This window comes from Ranitomeya variabilis, chromosome 1, assembly GCF_051348905.1.
Source record: "Ranitomeya variabilis isolate aRanVar5 chromosome 1, aRanVar5.hap1, whole genome shotgun sequence".
NCBI lineage: Eukaryota > Metazoa > Chordata > Amphibia > Anura > Dendrobatidae > Ranitomeya > Ranitomeya variabilis.
The window spans coordinates 273,623,502-273,645,332 of NC_135232.1; the positions used below are offsets into that span (position 1 = coordinate 273,623,502).

Sequence of the window (21,831 nt, forward strand, 5' to 3'; positions counted from 1 at the left end):
GTGAGTGACACTGATTCAGCTTCCTTCTACATGGCGCCTTTCACCTGCTGCTCATCGCCCAGGAGCCAGCAAGTGCAACCCATGTGTACTTCTCCCAAGGAAGCCAGAATTGACACCTGCAGCACGTCACCCTGGGCTTTGTGTTGGGCAATCTTTTTGCATGCCTTTGCCTTGGACAATCGGGTGCTAAGAGGCAGCTGTGTGTGGTGTGTTCATTGTGTGCCAGAGTGACAAGCTCTCACTGATCTCGGTGTGTCTGTAGAAGGTGACTGCAGTGGGAGCAGAGGAGAATGTGCTCATTGTCCGGCCCTGACAGAGCGCTCTGTGTCTTGGCCTGGCGTTTTCTGCAGCCTCTCTGTGGTGGAAACTCCTGCCTGTGTAACAGACACAAATAGACTAAGACTGCAAACCAGTCATTTACATCCCTCTGGCCTGTGTTGTGAGTTCAGAGACGGAGTTGGGTGGTGCTTTTGTCTTGAATGGTAGACGTAGTCTGCATAGTGTGTGTGGGTGGATGCAGTCGTCTAGCGTCATCCTGCCACCATGCCGAACTTTATATGCAAGTTTATTAATGTGGTATCTACAAGAAGTACTCTTTTCTCTCCAAAGTGCTAAATATCTGAAGGGCCATACATACATGCCCTGTGCGTATAACAGAAGGTGTATTCAGGGGGCTAGTGTTGCTTATTCAAAGGGATGAAGGCATTCTGTGGGATGGGAACCGAATTCGTGGAGGCAGCAGGTTTAGTGTGCCCCACGCCTCTCTGGATCTGCATCTAGAAAATAAATCTTTGTAGAACGGTGACGTCTCGCTTTCTTTGTTGTAAGGCTTCCTTGCTGGTTCTTCAGGTTGTAGTCAGAATGCAGAACAGGTCTGGTCAGTTGTTATTGGTTGTATTTATGGTAGATTGTGAGCTTGGGGTTAACTCCTAAAAGGCATTGTGTAACGTAATTGAATAATACAGGCGCAGATGCTTCATGATATTTTGACAGACCTAGTTTTACAAGTTTCAGCATTTATTGGAAGGGCTTGTGTTTGCTTGTCCTCAATCAAAAAGCTCCAGTTCTAGTTGGATTTTTAGAGCAGTGTGTGGGTTCTATGACTTCAATACATTTACAACTTTGATTGTAGAGTTTAATTCCAATATACATACTAATGTTAAACACGTTATTTGTGGATGGCTACGTGTGACTTGGCGACCAGTGATTGGAAACCTAACATGTTCGGAGACGTGATTTTCTCTTTTTTTTTGTGGCAGGTCGCAGTGTGTCACAGTAGGAAATCATTGGATGTGAGGTGGCAATACGACACTACGCTTTGTGTTGCGTGACACAGCGCTCTGTAGCACTAGCCTCATCCACGTATGAATTGATTACCAAAATCAGTGGCCAATGTGACCCTTGAGGATCCTGGGCATGCATTTGAATGCCCACACTTACCTAGGGTGAAAAACCCAGACAATCCCTTGTAATATGGCTTTGCACTCGGTGCTTTACTGTGACTTTTTTGCATGACTGTTGTTCACACTGTTTTGCCAAAAAACACTCTGAACTTAAAAATCTAAATTAAAATCTATATTTAAGGTTATTTATTTATTTATTTTTTTTAAAGTAGCATTGTAAGCACTGCACATGTTTTGGCCACCGTTGCTATACTGAATTGGTGTCTGCTATATATACTAGGCAATGTGCTATGCAATAAGATAATGAAGAAAATTATAACCTGCACATAAGCTGTGGAATAATGGGGAATTTTAATAATTAGGTATAATTAAAATGGGCTTGTAAAAATGTACTGTACAGCATGTGAGTTTCAGTAGCGTATTTTCAACAATAAAACGTCATTAGATGCGGTAAATCCCCATGTACCGAAACACAAGTGCAGTTAATAAGAATGCAGCATTTTGGGCGCAGTGAAAAGGCGCTTTGTCCAAAACACTACTGTTTCTGATCGTGGGTACAAAGCCTTAGGTTACTGGGTGCCGCCCTTCTCACACAATCTGAATTTTTAGATTTAGCGGTGAAGCAGGGCTGAAAAGTAAACCCCATCCACACTGCTCTCTATATACAGTGTCCACATATCCATAGACAGTGGCATGCCTGCTAGTCACAGCAATGATAAGCTACTTGTGTTAAGGTACCTTCACACGAAGCGACGCTGCAGCAATAGCGACAACGATGCCGATCGCTGCAGCGTCGCTGTTTGATCGCTGGGGAGCTGTCACACAGACCGCTCTCCAGCGACCAACGATGCCGAGGTCCCCGGGTAACCAGGGTAAACATCGGGTTGCTAAGCGCACGGCCGCGCTTAGTAACCCGATGTTTACCCTGGTTACCAGCGTAAAAGTAAAAAAAACAAACAGCACATGCTCACCTGCGCGTCCCCCAGCGTCTGCTTCCTGACACTGACTGAGCTCCGGCCCTAACAGCACAGTGGTGACGTCACCGCTGTGCTTTCACTTTCACTTTAGGGCCGGCGCTCAGTAAGTGTCAGGAAGCAGACGGCAGGGGACGCGCAGGTGAGTATGTGCTGTTTGTTTTTTTACTTTTACGCTGGTAACCAGGGTAAACATCGGGTTACTGAGCGCGGCCCTGCACTTAGTAACCCGATGTTTACCCTGGTTACCAGTGTAAAACATCGCTGGTATCGTTGCTTTTGCTTTCAAACACAACGATACACGGCGATTGGACGACCAAATAAAGTTCTGGACTTTATTCAGCGACATCACAGCAGGATCCTGATCGCTGCTGCGTGTCAAACGAAATGATATCGCTAGCGAGGACGCTGCAACGTCACGGATCGCTAGCGATATCGTTACAAAGTCGTTTCGTGTGAAGGTACCTTTAGAACAAGCATAGTAAGCAAACAGTCTCCTGGATGAGAGAGGTATTACTGAAATCAATGTTTTAGCCCCACATCATGCGGTCTTCAGATTGCATAGGAAAAACCTGCTGACAGATTTCCCTTCAACCTCCTGCTGGCATCAGTCATGTGTGCATAATGCAGCAATGATGATGTTGCACAGGGCCCGCAATTCAGAATATGCCCCTGTGATAGCAGCCGATAAGGAAGGGGTTCACAGTGGTCCTAGACCACTGATGAGGTCGCTGGACGAAGGCCCAGAAAATCTGATTGCTTAACAATAGTAGTTAGCAGTATAAATAAATAACTCTTTCATTACCAGTTTGACTTTAACTGTGCTCACTCTTCTGCTCTCAGCCTTATTGATGTCACTTTCTTTGGTTACCTGACTGCTGAAGCCTATGATTGGCTGCAGTGGTCAGGTAACTAGAACAGTTTATCATCAGAAATCCAACCACTGAAATTCTGTACCCAGTTATGTTAAAACTAGATGGTGGCCTGATTCTAATGCAGTATATAGCACAGCCCACGCAGTATATAGCACAGCCCACGCAGTATATAGCACAGCCCACGCAGTATATAGCACAGCCCACGCAGTATATAGCACAGCCCACGCAGTATATAGCACAGCCCACGCAGTATATAGCACAGCCCACGCAGTATATAGCACAGCCCACGCAGTATATAGCACAGCCCACGCAGTATATAGCACAGCCCACGCAGTATATAGCACAGCCCACGCAGTATATAGCACAGCCCACGCAGTATATAGCACAGCCCACGCAGTATATAGCACAGCCCACGCAGTATATAGCACAGCCCACGCAGTATATAGCACAGCCCACGCAGTATATAGCACAGCCCACGCAGTATATAGCACAGCCCACGCAGTATATAGCACAGCCCACGCAGTATATAGCACAGCCCACGCAGTATATAGCACAGCCCACGCAGTATATAGCACAGCCCACGCAGTATATAGCACAGCCCACGCAGTATATAGCACAGCCCACGCAGTATATAGCACAGCCCACGCAGTATATAGCACAGCCCACGCAGTATATAGCACAGCCCACGCAGTATATAGCACAGCCCACGCAGTATATAGCACAGCCCACGCAGTATATAGCACAGCCCACGCAGTATATAGCACAGCCCACGCAGTATATAGCACAGCCCACGCAGTATATAGCACAGCCCACGCAGTATATAGCACAGCCCACGCAGTATATAGCACAGCCCACGCAGTATATAGCACAGCCCACGCAGTATATAGCACAGCCCACGCAGTATATAGCACAGCCCACGCAGTATATAGCACAGCCCACGCAGTATATAGCACAGCCCACGCAGTATATAGCACAGCCCACGCAGTATATAGCACAGCCCACGCAGTATATAGCACAGCCCACGCAGTATATAGCACAGCCCACGCAGTATATAGCACAGCCCACGCAGTATATAGCACAGCCCACGCAGTATATAGCACAGCCCACGCAGTATATAGCACAGCCCACGCAGTATATAGCACAGCCCACGCAGTATATAGCACAGCCCACGCAGTATATAGCACAGCCCACGCAGTATATAGCACAGCCCACGCAGTATATAGCACAGCCCACGCAGTATATAGCACAGCCCACGCAGTATATAGCACAGCCCACGCAGTATATAGCACAGCCCACGCAGTATATAGCACAGCCCACGCAGTATATAGCACAGCCCACGCAGTATATAGCACAGCCCACGCAGTATATAGCACAGCCCACGCAGTATATAGCACAGCCCACGCAGTATATAGCACAGCCCACGCAGTATATAGCACAGCCCACGCAGTATATAGCACAGCCCACGCAGTATATAGCACAGCCCACGCAGTATATAGCACAGCCCACGCAGTATATAGCACAGCCCACGCAGTATATAGCACAGCCCACGCAGTATATAGCACAGCCCACGCAGTATATAGCACAGCCCACGCAGTATATAGCACAGCCCACGCAGTATATAGCACAGCCCACGCAGTATATAGCAATGTGGGCACCATATCCCTGTTAAAAAAAATAATTAAAATAAAAAAGTTATATACTCACCTTCCGTCGGCCCCCGGATCCATCCGAGGCCTTTACTGATGCTCCTCGTGCTCTGGTCCCAAGAATGCATTGCGGCAATGAGTTGAGATCATGTAGCGGTCTCACGAGACCGCTACGTGATCTCGTGTCAGTGCCGCAATGCATTCTTAGGACCAGAGCGCGAGGAGCTGGAAAGGCTGCGGCGGACTTCGGAAGGTGAGAATATAATTATTTTTTTAAATTATTTTTAACATTCATAGGCAGCATTAATAGTAAAAAATGAAGCAGTGTTCAAATCCCGCCCCAATCTCGCAGATGGAAGTACCCCTAAGGCAATTATATATATAGATCCGTGCTGTTGGAGAGCGAGTCTTAAATTGAGCCCAGCTGCTATTTACCTCCAGATATAATGGTAATCTGCAGTAAATGGCATTTAAATAATCTGTGGCAGGCTTACTGGAGCAGCGGCTACAGTGACAAAAGTTTCATAGTTCCTGCAGCTACTTGCCCTTCCAGCCATCAGGGCAGTGCAAGGGCCATTACAGTAACTGTTCACTACAGTGTGTGTGCCTGTAATCACTCACCTACACATTGACAGATAGTCTACACCGCCCAAATACACACACACCCTGCTCTGTACATTTGTGTGCAAAGTGCCAGAAAGTGATTATGGTGCGGTGACTGTAGGAGCTCTGCTCCAATGGTTGGAAGTGAGCATCTTCCAGAGAGAATGCAACTTCTTTTCCTCTATAAGCACCAGACAGGATTGCCTGCTGACTACCGCTGTATCTCCAGGTGCACAGTGTTTTTGGAGGTGACCAGTCCATATTATTCACAATTTTCTGTAACTCTAATCACTGTTGGTAATGCAAGACTATTTTATTCTAAACTACAGTTCATTTCTTCTACATTCTGATCAGAATTCAGGTTGTAGTTGTGTCACTAATCTATATATATTTTTTTATTTCTACAGGGCTTACTCCTTGGTGGATTCCAGTCAAGTCTCCACGTTCCTTATTTCAATCCTCCTCATAGTCTATGGCAGCTTCAGGTTTGTGTTTTTATGCGTTGTATCACCTAAGTGTGACTTTTTTTTTTAGTTTCATAGCATGTTAGTGCTAAACTGTGCCTTGCATGTAAGAAAGCCATAAAATACAGCTATATACACAGGAACGCTATCTTACCAGACAAGGCTATGCAATGTTAAGCGTATTTTCTGATGATCTTTGAAGCCATTCCTCGCAATATATGTGATGGTGATATTTCTTTTCTCTGACCTAATTCTGGCAGTTTTGTCCAGTATATTGTTTCAAGTTTAACTGCTGCTTCCCCTATAGAAACATAAATAATTAAGGGATTAGCTCGCCTGCTAAGAAGACTTTCCAAAAAATACTTTGTAAAAGCGTTTAAATCTAAAATGTGGATTTGTGGATTTTACTGAAAGATATACCATATATACCCGAGTATAAGCCGACCCCCCCCCTAATTTTGCCACCAAAAAACTGGGAAAACTTAATGACTCGAGTATAAGCCTAGGGTGGAAAATGCAGCAGCTACTGGTAAATTTAAAAAATAAAAATAAATACCAATAAAAGTAAAATTAATTGAGACATCAGTAGGTTGTGTTTTTGAATATCCATATTGAATCAGGAGCTCCATATAATGCTCCATACAGTTCATGATGGGCTCCATAAGATGCTCCATACAAAATACGCCCCATATAATGCACCATACAGTTTATGATGGGCTCCATAAGATGCTCCATATTAAAATATGCCCCATACAATGCTGCACAAATGCTGATTATGACCCCATACGATGCTCCATAGACACATTTGCCCTGTATAATGCTCCACAAATGTGGATTATGGCCCCATAAGATGCTCCATACAGATATTTGCCCCATATAATGCTGCACATGGCCCCATAAGATGCTCCATAGAGATATTTGCCCCATATAATGCTGCACATGGCCCCATAAGATGCTCCATACAGATAATTGCCCCATATAATGCTGCACATGGCCCCATAAGATGCTCCATACAGATATTTGCACCATAAGATGCTCCATACAGATAATTGCCCCATATAATGCTGCACATGGCTCCATAAGATGCTCCATACAGATATTTGCCCCATAAGATGCTCCATACAGATAATTGCCCCATATAATGCTGCACATGGCCCCATAAGATGCTCCATACAGATATTTGCCCCATAAGATGCTCCATACAGATAATTGCCCCATATAATGCTGCACATGGCTCCATAAGATGCTCCATACAGATTATTGCCCCATATAATGCTGCATATGGCCCCATAAGATGCTCCATACAGATTATTGCCCCATATAATGCTGCACATGGCCCCATAAGATGCCCCATACAGACATTTGCCCCATATGCTGTTGTTGCGATTAAAAAAATAAAAAATTACATACTCGCCTCTCAGGCCCCCGGCACTTGCTATATTCACCTGCTCCCCGTTCCGCCGCCGACCGCCGCTGTGTCTTCCCCATCCTCTGCACTGACATTCAGACACAGGGCGGCGCGCACTAATCGCGTCATCGTGCCCTCTGACCGGAGGTCACTGCAGAGGACGCGGAAGACGCAGCGGCGCCGACGGTGGAACGGGAATCAGGTGAATATCCGCACTGAGTTATACTCGCCTGCTCCTGGCACGGTCCCTGCACGTCTGCTCCCCGGCGCCGGCAGCTTCTTCCTGTAGTGAGCGGTCACATTGTACCGCTCATTACAGTAATGAATAATGCGGCTCCACCCCTATGCGAGTGAATTTGGGTCCATATTCATTACTGTAATGAGCGGTACCATGTGACTGCTCACTACAGGAAGAAGCTGCCGGGGAACCTGGGACGTGTAGGGACCACGCCAGGAGCAGGTGAGAATTATTACACAGCTCCGCTCCCCCTCCCCTGCCGACCCCTTGGTATGACTCGAGTATAAGCCTAGAGGGTTACTTTCAGCCCAAAAAAGTGAGCTGAAAATCTCGGCTTATACTCGAGTATATACAGAATCTTGAATTCAAGTGGCAGGTATAGTTTTCTAAGGAGGGGGGCTTCAGGTCCTTTCATTGGCCCACATTTATTATTCATTTTAAAGCTACATTCAGAAAACCATTGTTTATGTGCCTGTTCTACGTGATTTTTTTTTTTTGTGTGTTGCACACTGACTCCTAGCTTTATTGATCCACTACATGTACATTCCTTTTAAAAGCCAATCCCTGTGCCTGATCAATTTCTCATTCGTTTTGTGAATCGGACTGCCTTTAAAGTCTATTAAAGATGGATTAAAAAAATGGAAGACAGACTTTCGACTTCGGCATTCCATCCGTTTTTCAACTGTATTTAACTGATCCGTTGTTAGAGGACATTTCTACAAATTTTGCATGTTCAGCTGTGAACACAATGTAATAGTAGCTGTTGAGCGAAATATTTTTTCCACCCACCTCTCCGTTGCAAACACGTTAGCAAACAAACTATTGGCAACTAATGAGTTAGCGTTTATTAAGTTGGTATTATATACCAAAAAAGAAGGGAAGTAATACACCGAAGGGTAAAATTCCAAATTTTTATTGTTAATATCTATAAAACAGCAACAAGATAATTTACAATCAAACATATATCAGACAAGGGAGCATAAGAACAGGGCAGAGTGTGCTCAAGGCAATCAGTATAATAATCAAGTTTACATGCAACAGCAAGCTCTGGATGATACAAGGTAAGTACTGCACAGTTATCGCAGCCAAATAGCTTAGAATATAATAGTATGAAAAGAGGAACTCTACATAGATATATAGGAGTCACAGTATGACTAATAAGTATTTAAGAAATATATACTAACTATACTAAATAATTGCAAACAAAAGATAATAGCAGCGTGCAAGATATTACAGTAACTTAGTTAAAGGCCATATAAAGGCTCATAGGTATAAACCATAAATATTTATTAATATAATATAGTTAGATTAGCCATGCAGAAATATTATACAAGAGCTGGTGAAGCCATATAGATACCTGCTAGTGGAATGATTGCCGAGAGAAGGAAAAACCCCGACGCGCGTTTCGCACAATAGCTTCTTCCTGGGGGTAGTAGTGGTGTAAGGGGTATGGTGCCGGCTTTAAATATGCCGCGTTAATGGCGGCGCTGGCGTCCATCGGTCCCGGGACAGGAAGCGGTAGGCACGGCGTCCCACGTCATCAGGTCTCGCCCAGCTCCGACGCGTCAGAGCAGCGGCGGACAGGATGACGCTATAGGGACACGTCGCCACGGCAACCCGAACCGGCCAAGGGGCGCAAGCGCACTACGCGGCAAATGAGAAGGCACCGAGGACGAACAGTGAGGGATGTGTAGAAGATAGGAAAATCTGTGAAAAAGAGGGTAAGAAACATATAACTAGACCAGAGGCTGAAACTAGAGTACTATGACCATAAGCCACACTATAAGGATTAATAATAAAAAACAGGTGATGCCGCAAATAAAGTAGCAGTGATAAGGCCCATATAGGACCAAAGCTATATAGAAGTGATGATAATTAGGCTATGCCCATGATAAGGAACTACAATAGTGATAAGCACTAAACCAATATTAAAGTGCATATATGTATATACACTCACCGGCCACTTTATTAGGTACACCATGATAGTAACGGGTTGGACCCCCTTTTGCCTTCAGAACTGCCTCAATTCTTCGTGGCATAGATTCAACAAGGTGCTGGAAGCATTCCTCAGAGATTTTGGTCCATATTGACATGATGGCATCACACAGTTGCCGCAGATTTGTCGGCTGCACATCCCAAAGATGCTCCAAACAAGGCAGGATGGATCCATGCTTTCATGTTGTTTACGCCAAATTCTGACCCTACCATCCGAATGTCGCAGCAGAAATCGAGACTCATCAGACCAAGCAACGTTTTTCCAATCTTCTACTGTCCAATTTCGATGAGCTTGTACAAATTGTAGCCTCAGTTTCCTGTTCTTAGCTGAAAGGAGTGGTACCCGGTGTGGTCTTCTGCTGCTGTAGCCCATCTGCCTCAAAGTTCGACGCACTGTGCGTTCACAGATGCTCTTAGGCCTACCTTGGTTGTAACGGGTGGCGATTTGAGTCACTGTTGCCTTTCTATCAGCTCGAACCAGTCTGCCCATTCTCCTCTGACCTCTGGCATCAACAAGGCATTTCCGCCCACAGAACTGCCGCTCACTGGATTTTTTTTCTTTTTCGGACCATTCTCTGTAAACCCTAGAGATGGTTGTGCGTGAAAATCCCAGTAGATCAGCAGTTTCTGAAATACTCAGACCAGCCCTTCTGGCACCAACAACCATGCCACGTTCAAAGGCACTCAAATCACCTTTCTTCCCCATACTGATGCTCGGTTTGAACTGCAGGAGATTGTCTTGACCATGTCTACATGCCTAAATGCACTGAGTTGCCGCCATGTGATTGGCTGATTAAAAATTAAGTGTTAACAAGAAGTTGGACAGGTGTACCTAATAAAGTGGCCGGTGAGTGTATATAAGTTACATAATATAATAAATACACATATATATACACATTACAATAAACATATGAAATAAAAAACTAAAAAAATTTTTTTATATACAATATATGTAATAAATAGATAAATAAATAAGGTGAGTTATGAATCTTCTTCTTGGGTGTGAATGAAGCCGGTGTCAACAATGTGGCTGGTGGGAATATAAAAGCAGCAACTGGTCAGTATAATCACATAAATATGAAACTGTAAAATGTAAAAAGAAAAATACATGCATTAGTGAAGGTATTAGAAGTCAAAAGTTTTATTAAAGAAAAAACATCCTATAAATTAAAAAACACAGGGCACACTATAAACATGTAGCCAATTATATACAGGTCCTTCTCAAAAAATTAGCATATAGTGTTAAATTTCATTATTTACCATAATGTAATGATTACAATTAAACTTTCATATATTATAGATTCATTATCCACCAACTGAAATTTGTCAGGTCTTTTATTGTTTTAATACTGATGATTTTGGCCTACAACTCCTGATAACCCAAAAAACCTGTCTCAATAAATTAGCATATCAAGAAAAGGTTCTCTAAACGACCTATTACCCTAATCTTCTGAATCAACTAATTAACTCTAAACACATGCAAAAGATACCTGAGGCTTTTAAAAACTCCCTGCCTGGTTCATTACTCAAAACCCCCATCATGGGTAAGACTAGCGACCTGACAGATGTCAAGAAGGCCATCATTGACACCCTCAAGCAAGAGGGTAAGACCCAGAAAGAAATTTCTCAACAAATAGGCTGTTCCCAGAGTGCTGTATCAAGGCACCTCAATGGTAAGTCTGTTGGAAGGAAACAATGTGGCAGAAAACGCTGTACAACGAGAAGAGGTGACCGGACCCTGAGGAAGATTGTGGAGAAGGATCGATTCCAGACCTTGGGGAACCTGAGGAAGCAGTGGACTGAGTCTGGTGTGGAAACATCCAGAGCCACCGTGCACAGGCGTGTGCAGGAAATGGGCTACAGGTGCCGCATTCCCCAGGTAAAGCCACTTTTGAACCATAAACAGCGGCCGAAGCGCCTGACCTGGGCTACAGAGAAGCAGCACTGGACTGTTGCTAAGTGGTCCCAAGTACTTTTTTCTGATGAAAGCAAATTTTGCATGTCATTCGGAAATCAAGGTGCCAGAGTCTGGAGGAAGACTGGGGAGAAGGAAATGCCAAAATGCCTGAAGTCCAGTGTCAAGTACCCAGTCAGTGATGGTGTGGGGTGCCATGTCAGCTGCTGGTGTTGGTCTACTGTGTTTCATCAAGGGCAGGGTCAATGCAGCTAGCTATCAGGAGATTTTGGAGCACTTCATGCTTCCTGGCACCTGCTCACAGTGCCAAAACCACTGGTAAATGGTTTACTGACCATGGTATTACTGTGCTCAATTGGCCTGCCAACTCTCCTGACCTGAACCCCATAGAGAATCTGTGGGATATTGTGAAGAGAAAGTTGAGAGACGCAAGACCCAACACTCTGGATGAGCTTAAGGCCGCTATTGAAGCATCCTGGGCCTCCATAACATCTCAGCAGTGTCACAGGCTGATTGCCTCCATGCCACGCCGCATTGAAGCAGTCATTTCTGCCAAAGGATTCCCGACCAAGTATTGAGTGCATAACTGAACATTATTATTTGATGTTTTTTTGTTTGTTATTAAAAAACACTTTTATTTGATTGGACGGTTGAAATATGCTAATTTATTGAGACAGGTTTTTTGGGTTATCAGGAGTTGTAGGCCAAAATCATCAGTATTAAAACAATAAAAGACCTGACAAATTTCAGTTGGTGGATAATGAATCTATAATATATGAAAGTTTAATTGTAATCATTACATTATGGTAAATAATGAAATTTAACACTATATGCTAATTTTTTGAGAAGGACCTGTATAAGAATAAAATAGATAAAACAAGCACCATAAAACATATATAATTAAAGGAAGGGAGCAAAACTCATTACTTCATTTAGCCCTTTGGGTTGAAGAGAGCCTATCCTTGAGATCCATTTGGTCTCGAGCTGAGCCAATTTGCTTTTGATGTTACCACCCCTAGAATCTTTCAGAATTCTATCAATACCAATTACTCTTAGAGCACTGGGGTCACAATTGTGGGTTAATTTGAAATGGCGTGGTATTGGTTTTAAAAGAGTAACATCATCAACCTCACGGGCTTTAATTATGTCGAGGACATGTTCCCGAGTGCGTATTTTGAGTGGTCTGGAGGTCATGCCTATATATATAAGTTGGTATTATCAGATAGCAACTACAGGGAGAATTACATTAATTATGTGCCAAATACAGTTTTATTCCGCTCTGCACCCACTATTATATTAACCCCTTCACAACATGCGCCGTACTAGAATGGCGCATGTTGTCAGACCCCTTTGATATGGGCTCTGGCACTGAGCCCACATCTTTTCTGGCACATATCAGCTGTTTTGAACAGCTGACGTGCCCGGAACAGCCGCGGTTGGAATTGCGATCCATCTGCCGCTGTTAACCCTATAAATGCCACTGTTAACCGCTGACAGTGGCATTTAACACGCACTTCCGGCGTGATCGCAGGTCACGGGTGGGTCGGCATTAGTGATGAGCGAAAATACAGTTACGTCCATATATATTTGGACAGAGACAACATTTTTCTAATTTTGGTTATAGATATTACCAAAATGAATTTTAAACAAAACAATTCCGATGCAGTTGAAGTTCAGACTTTCAGCTTTCATTTGAGGGTATCCACATTAAAATTGGATGAAGGGTTTAGGAGTTTCAGCTCCTTAACATGTGCCACCCTGTTTTTAAAGGGACCAAAAGTAATTGGACAATTAACTCCAAGGCTATTTCATAGACAAGTGTGGGCAATCCCTTCGTTATGTCATTCTCAATTAAGCAGATAAAAGGCCTGGAGTTGATTTGAGGTGTGGTGCTTGCATTTGGAAGGTTTTGCTGTGAAGTAAACATGCGGTCAAAGGAGCTCTGTATGCAGGTGAAACAAGCCATCATTAGGCTGTGAAAACAGAAAAAACCCATCCGAGAAATTGCTACAATATTAGGAGTGGCAAAATCTACAGTTTGGTACATCCTGAGAAAGAAAAAGCACTGGTGAACTCATTAATGCTAAAAGACCCGGGCGCCCACGGAAGACAACAGTGGTGGATGATCGCAGAATAATCTCCATGGTGAAGAGAAACCCCTTCACAACAGCCAACCAAGTGAACAACACTCTCCAGGAGGTCGGCGTATCAATATCCAAATCTACCATAAAGAGGAGACTGCATGACAGTAAATACAGAGGGTTCACTGCACGGTGCAAGCCACTCATAAGCATCAAGAATAAAAAGGATAGACTGGACTTTGCTAAAAAACATCTAAAAAAGCCAGCACAGTTCTGGAAGAACATTCTTTAAACAGATGAACCCAAAGATCATCCTCTACCAGAATGATGGAAAGAGAAAAGTGTAGCGAAGGCGTGGTACAGCTCATGGTCCAAAGCATACCACATCATCTGTAAAACACGGCGGAGGCAGTGTGATGGCTTGGGCATGCATGGCTGCCAGTGGCACTGGGTCACTAGTATTTATTGATGATGTGACACAGGACAGAAGCAGCCGAATGAATTCTGAGGTATTCAGAGACATACTGTGTGCTCAGATCCAGCCAAATGCAGCCAGACTGATTAGTCGTTGTTTCATACTACAGATGGACAATATACGATATATCCAGCAGGAAATTCAAGTATAAATTCTTGTTTATTTCTTCATATTAACCCCTTCATGACCCAGCCTATTTTGACCTTAATGACCTGGCCATTTTTTGCAATTCTGACCAGTGTCCCTTTATGAGGTAATAACTCAGGAACGCTTCAACGAATCCTAGCGGTTCTGAGATTGTTTTTTTCGTGACATATTGGGCTTCATGTTAGTGGTAAATTTAGGTCGATAATTTTTGCGTTTATTTGTGAAAAAAATGGAAATTTGGCTAAAATTTTGAAAATTTTGCCATTTTCAAATTTTGAATTTTTATTCTGTTAAACGAGAGAGTTATGTGACACAAAATAGTTAATAAATAACCAAATTTTTTTTTTTGCTAGGAAGTTATAAGGGTTAAAATTTGACCAGCCATTTTTTTTAGGGACCACCTCACATTTGAAGTCAGTTTGAGGGGTCTATATGGCTGAAAATACCCAAAAGTGACACCATTCTAAAAGCTGCACCCCTCAAGGTACTCAAAACCACATTCAAGAAGTTTATTAACCCTTCAGGTGCTTCACAGCAGCAGAAGCAACATGGAAGGAAAAAATGAACATTTAACTTTTTAGTCACAAAAATGATGTTTTAGCAACATTTTTTTTATTTTCCCAAGGGTAAAAAGAGAAACTGGACACCAAAAGTTATTGTACAATTTGTCCTGAGTACACCGATACCCCATATGTGGGGGGGAACCACTGTTTGGGCGCACGACAGAGCTCGGAAGGGAAGGAGAGCCATTTGACTTTTTCAATGAAAAATTGGCTCCAATCTTTAGTGGACACCATGTCGCGTTTGGAGAGCCCCTGTGTGCCTAAACATTGGAGCTCCCCCACAAGTGACCCCATTTGGGAAACTAGACCCCCCCAGTGAGCTTATCTAGATGCATAGTGAGCACTTTGAACCCCCCGGTGCTTCACAAATTGATCCCTCAAAATGAAAAAGTACTTTTTTTTTCCCAAAAAATTTTTTAGCCTCAATTTTTTCATTTTCACATGGGTAACAGGATAAAATTGATCCTAAAATGTGTTGGGCAATTTGTCCTGAGTACATCGATACCTCATATGTGGTCACAAACCACTGTTTGTGCACACGGCAAGGCTCGGAAGGGAAGGAGCGCCATTTGACTTTTGAATGAAAAATTAGCTCCAATCATTAGCGGACACCATGTCGCGTTTGGAGAGCCCCTGTGTGCCTAAACATTGGAGCTTCCCCACATGTGACCCCATTTTGGAAACTAGACCCCCCGAGGAACTTATCTAGATGCATAGTGAGCACTTTGAACCCCCAGGTGCTTCACAAATTGATCGGTAAAAATGAAAAAGTACTTTTTTTCACAAAAAATTTCTTTTAGCCTCAATTTGTTCATTTCCACATGGGCAACAGGATAAAATGGATCCTAAAATGTATTGCACAATTTCTCCTGAGTACACTGATACCTCACATGTGGGGGTAAACCACTGTTTGGGCACATGGCAGGGCTCGGAATGGAAGGAGCGCCATTTGACTTTTTGAATGAAAAATTAGCTCCAATCGTTAGCAGACACCATGTCGCGTTTGGAGAGCCCCTGTGTGCCTAAACATTGGAGCTTCCCCACATGTGACCCCATTTTGGAAACTAGACCTCCCAAGGAACTAATCTAGATGTGCGGTGACCACTTTAAACCCTCAAGTGCTTCACAGAAGTTTATAACGCAGAGCCGGGAAAATAAAAAAATCATTTTTCTTTCCTCAAAAATTATTTTTTAGCCCACAATTTTTTATTTTCACAAGGGTAAAAGGAGAAATTGGACCCCAATAGTTGTTGTCCAGTTTGTCCTGAGTACGCTGGTACCCCATATGTGGGGGGGAACCACTGTTTGGGCACACGTCAGGGCTCGGAAGGGAAGTAGTGACTTTTGAAATGCAGACTTTGATGGAATGGTCTGCGGGCGTCACGTTGCGTTTGCAGAGCCCCTGATGTGCCTAAACAGTAGAAACCACCCACAAGTGACCCCACTTTGGAAACTAGACCCCCCAAGGAACTTATCTAGATATGTGGTGAGCACTTTGAACCCCCAAGTGCTTCACAGAAGTTTACAACGCAGAGCCGTGAAAATAAAAAATCATGTTTCTTTCCTCAAAAATGATGTTTTAGCAAGCAATTTTTTATTTTCACAAGGGTAACAGGAGAAATTGGACCCCAATAATTGTTGCCCAGTTTGTCCCGAGTATGGTGGTACCCCATATGTGGGGGTAAACCACTGTTTGGGTGCACGTCGGGGCTCGGAAGGGAGGGAGCACCATTTGACTTTTTGAATGCAAGATTGACTAAAATCAATGGTGGCGCCATGTTGCGTTTGGAGACCCCTGATGTGCCTAAACCGTGGAAACCCCTCAATTCTAACTCCAACACTAACCGCAACACACCCCCTAACCCTAATCCCAACTCTAGCCATAACCCTAATCACAACCCTAACCCCAACACACCCCTAATCCCAACCCTAATCCAAAACCTAACCCCAACACACCCCTAACCCTAACCATAACCCTAACCACAGCCTAATCTTAACCCTATTTCCAACCCTAGCCCTAATTCCAATCCTAACCCTAAGGCTATGTGCCCACGTTGCGGATTCGTGTGAGATTTTTCCGCACCATTTTTGAAAAATACGCAGGTAAAAGGCACTGCATTTTACCTGCGGATTTACCGCGGATTTCCAGTGTTTTTTGTGCGGATTTCACCTGTGGATTCCTATTGAGGAACAGGTGTAAAACGCTGTGGAATCTGCACAAAGAATTGACATTTCCGCGTGGTATTTTCCGCACCATGGGTACAGCGAATTTGGTTTTTCATAGGTTTACATGGTACTGTAAACCTTAATGAAAACTGCTACGAATTCGCAGCGGCCAATCCGCTGCGGATCCGCATCCAAATCCGCTGCGGATCCGCATCCAAATCCGCTGCGGATCCGCAGCCAAATCCGCACCGTGTGCACATAGCCTAATTCTAACCCTAACCCTAGTTCTAACCCTAATTCTAGCCGTAACCCTAACGCCAGGTTCACACTGCGCTAGCAGCAGCCCGTTCAGCACATACGCTAACGAGCTGCTGCTAGCGCAAGTGCCGACGTTTGCATCGCGCTAGCGCAGATAGAGCATCTGCTAGCTCTATCTGCGCTAGCAGTGACGGACCCGGAAACGCTGCAGTCCGCGTTTCCGGGTCCGTCACTCAATGACGGCACATCCCTAGCGCACAGCCATTGTGGGCGTGCGCTTGTGATGCGTCCGACATTGCTGTCAATGGCGGCCGTAACGGACTACGTTATACCGCGGTGTAACGTAGTCCGTCAAATGGACTGCTTAGATGCAGTGTGAACCAACCCTAACCCTAAAACCCTAACCCTAAAACCCTAACCCTGCAAAGACAAAAAAAAAAAAATATTTTATTATTGTCCCTACCTATGGGGTTGATAAAGGGGGGGGTTATTTATTATTTTTTTTATTTCGATCGCTGTGATAGGTTCTATCACAGCGATCAAAATGTACCTGTAACGAATCTGCCGGCCGGAAGATTCGGCGGGCGCACTGCGCATGCGCCCGCCATTTTGGAAGATGGTGGCGCCCATCGAACAGACGGACGGACACCGGGAGGGACACAGGTCGGTAAGTATGAAGGGGGGGTGATCTGACAGCGGGAGGGAGCAGACAGGAGGACGGAGGGGAGCGTGGGACACTATATGACAGGACGGAGGGGAGGAGATCGGTGGCGGTGGGGGGGGGGGGGCTGATCGCGATCTCCAGCCATGGCTGATGCTATTGCAGCTGGATTGTAATATTTCACCAATTTTCATTGGTGAAATATTACTATCGCTCTGATTGAAAGTGAAAGTGAAACGTCACTTTCAACAGCCAATCAGAGCGATCGTAGCCACGGGGGGGCGAAGCCACCCCCCCCTGGGCTCAAGTACCACTCCCCCTGTCCCTGCAGGCCGGGTGAAATTACAGTTAACCCTTTCACCCGGCCTGCAGGAGCGCAATCCGACCATGACGCATATGCTGCGTCACAGGTCGGATTGGCACAGGTTTTCATGACGCATACGCTGCGTCAAAGGTCGGGAAGGGGTTATAATATAGATAATGGTAAACCACTCAAGGTATTACACAGCAGCACGCATAAAAAGTTCATGGAGTGGCAGCGTTATTCTGACGCGTTTCGACTTGATGTCTTAATCATGGTAACCCTTCATCCAATTTTAATGTGGATACCCTCAAATGAAAGCTGAAAGTCTGAACTTCAACTGCGTCTGAATTGTTTTATTTTATTTAAAATTTATTGTGGTAATGTCTATAACCAAAATTAGAAAAATGTTGTTACTGTCCAAATATAGATGGATGTAACTGTACTCGTTACTCGAGATTTCTCGAGCATGCACGGGGGTCCTCAGAGTATTTTTTTAGTGCTCGGAGTTTGTTTTTCTTGCTGCAGCTGAATGATTTACATCTGTTAGCCAGCATAAGTACATGTGGGGAATCCCTAGCAACTAGGCAACCCCCACATGTACTTATGCTGGCTATCAGATGTAAATCATTCAGCTGCGGCAAAAAAAACTAAAACTCTGAGCACTAAAAAATACTCGGAGGACCCCCGAGCATGCTCGAGAACTCTCGTGTAACGAGTAATTCGCTCATCACTTGTCTGCATGTCAACCAGAGGTCTCCTGCAGACCTCTATGGTTGTTGCTGCCTGATTGCTATGAGCGCTACCCGGTGGACAGCGCTCATAGCAAGCAGGGCTGTGGAAGTCGGTAAGCCACAGTTGCGACTCCGACTCCTGGATTTTATCAGGTTCCGGCTCCGACTCCGGCTCTGACTCCCACTCCTTCATAAATGGCCAATTCGTAACAATAAATTTACTGTTGTAAAATATTAACATTGTGCTTATTCAGTTTCTCACCATCATATAAGTAATCAGACCACTTAGAGCAAAAACTATATTTATTAGAATACAATTAGAATATAGCAAATAACTTTTATAAACTTTTCTAAACTCTTGTAAGTAAATATGCAATAAACACTGTTATGCAGTTAATAAGAAGAAATCTATAAATTTGTCCTCAGAAAAAGTATTGCCTTTGTCAGATGCTCCTTCATGGATGCCCTCAAATCTGATCTAATTATTTTGAGAGCAGAGAACAACCTCTCTACACTAACTTGGGTTGGTGGCAAAGTAACCACTCGGGCAACATCTCTGACAATGTCAGGATGCAGAGGAATCGCTTGTTGCACTGTTATTTTTGATGAACTGTCAAATTTCTCAATTTCTTTTAGTGCACATGAAAAATTCTGCTGAAATGTACTGGCTGTGTTCTTTGATGGGGATGACTCTTCTATGCGGGAACGCTTTGCACTGTCCTTGTGATCCAAATATTTTTCGAAATTCTTCATCAGTTGACGAGGGTGAAGATGTTGCAGGACGACCAAATTCTTGTTCCTCCTGACTGTTCTGCAACCCTTTCATCCTTACTGCTATTTCAAACAGAGCTTCTTTTCCTTTAGTTAGCTGTTGATCATCTAGAAGAATCCGATGCATTGGGTCTACATAAACAGCTGCCAAAAGAATGTTATTTTGTAATGGTAGCTCCTCTCTCCGTTTCATTGATGTAGCAATGCCACTTGCAATTAACCCTCCTCTTTGGGACAGGCGAAACATCAGGTTCTTCCACTCCTTTAAGAAGATACCTGGAGTTAAGTCCTCTGCTTGTAATTTTTTAGTCACTGTAAATGGGTGCTCTAGCAATTTTTCCAGCTCGGTCACCTAATTCCACTGACTTTCATTTAGCGTCAGTTGAGGGTTAGCCATGTCTACAAGAAAGGTTTTCAGTTCAAGCAAGCCCTGAATCATTAAGTAAGTACTGCCCCATCGTGTGGCTTGATCAATAATTGCCCCTTTTCCAGCACGTCTCTTCAAAATTGAGTCAACTTTAGGGGTTCTGGCAACAGTAGCCAATTTTCTCACCTTGCCAATCAGTGCAGCAGCATGTCCTTCTTGCAGACTGTCTCTTATAGCCAGCTGTAGCGTATGCACAACACAGCGCATGTGATGAATGAAAGAACGTGTTGAAACTGTGTCAATACGTTCTTTCATTCATCAAAGATCATCTAAACTATCATGTTGCTGTTCATCTGAAGCAACTTCAGTTTGCTCCTAAGTTACAATACTGTGTTCCTCTATTTCAAACATTTCTGTGTCTGTGGACCCAGAATGTTCTTCTAGCTGCTGGTCACCATCATTACTCTCATTCATTAGCTTAACAGTACTTATCATATTGAAGCATTGTCTAGTTACGACAGAAAGAACTTGCTCTTTTTTAAGTTCATAGTCTTGCAGAACCTTTTCCACCAAGACCTGGAGAAACTCACTGGTGTGATGAACTTTGGTGTCTTTTACTGCCAATGTCTTGGTAACTATTTCATTTTTGTCACAAACAAATCGGACATTGATGGCAAAATAGTTCACTCTGTGACGTCTGCAGGCATCCATTTTAAGAAACAGAAAGCGTCCCTTGAGAGTTTTTTTTAAGTTCTTCCTTTTGTTTAAAAGCTTCGATTACTAATTTTCTAATACTCTCTCTCTCCAGAGAAACACCAAGCTTGTGGGCCATTTCCCCATTCAGACACATAAAAGCTGGTCGTGAAAATAATGAAATAGGCACACTATCCTTTACAACAAGCTCTATGATCTGTTTTTTAAATGTATCTACTGTCATTGTCACAGTAACTTTGTCACTGACAAAATATCTTGCAACTGATGGCTGCAAAGTTCTCTGCTCCTTTGTTTGGCTGGAAGAGCTGGGCACTGGTTCATTGGTTTGGATGCAGTCTTTCTCATCCACTGCTTTCAGTACTTCTGGATGAAAGCGCTGTAAATGTCTCTTTAAATTAGAAGCTCTGGTAGGAGCATTTTTATCTTTGCCTGAATATGCACTGATCTTGGCTTCACAGCATTTGTTTTCGTCTGGATTATTTGTCATACACTGACAGACATAATGTTTCCTATCTTGAGTGATGGTGAAATGTTCAAATACAGCTGATTTAATGTGACGCTTCTTTGACATTCTCAGGTTTTTAATTCTGCATTCACAATCCAAATGACAATTGTTTTTCCTAAAAACAATTGTACAAAATTATTGCCAGGTCGTACAACTGATATAGTGGTCAGTAATACTGTTATTCCTCATGTACTCACAGTTAACTGATGCTAAATTTGTTGAAAGGATAATACTTCTTACAGTCTTCCTCTTCTGAGTAGCAGCTGTGAGATGCTTGGAAGACGCACACCTAGTAAACATCTAGTGTAGAGGAGGAGCTTTACTACTAAGAATTTGCAACACATTTTCACTTTCAGTTTCATACATTGTAAGTAGGGGGGTTGGGGCAGCATGAGGTTAACCAAGTATAACACAAGAAGTAAAAATGTATCTATCTCCAGCAGAACTGCTTATCACTGTTGTTCATAGTTTGATAGAACATATATATTTGAGTAACATTTATAAAATTCATATGAAAGTTCAATTATGAAATATTAATACATTTTTTTTTAAGCTGGAGTCGGTACA

The 21,831-nt window shown here is 43.6% G+C and overlaps 1 protein-coding gene across 1 annotated transcript in view; it reads left to right on the forward strand.

Moving 5' to 3' along the window:
• SPPL3 (signal peptide peptidase like 3) overlaps positions 1-21,831 on the forward strand; it is a 116,266-nt gene that overhangs the window by 70,086 nt on the left and 24,349 nt on the right. Inside the window, exon 2 of the mRNA XM_077294077.1 lies at positions 5,909-5,986. Within this exon, the coding sequence (XP_077150192.1) occupies positions 5,909-5,986 (78 nt within the window). The remainder of the gene's footprint in view (positions 1-5,908; positions 5,987-21,831) is intronic.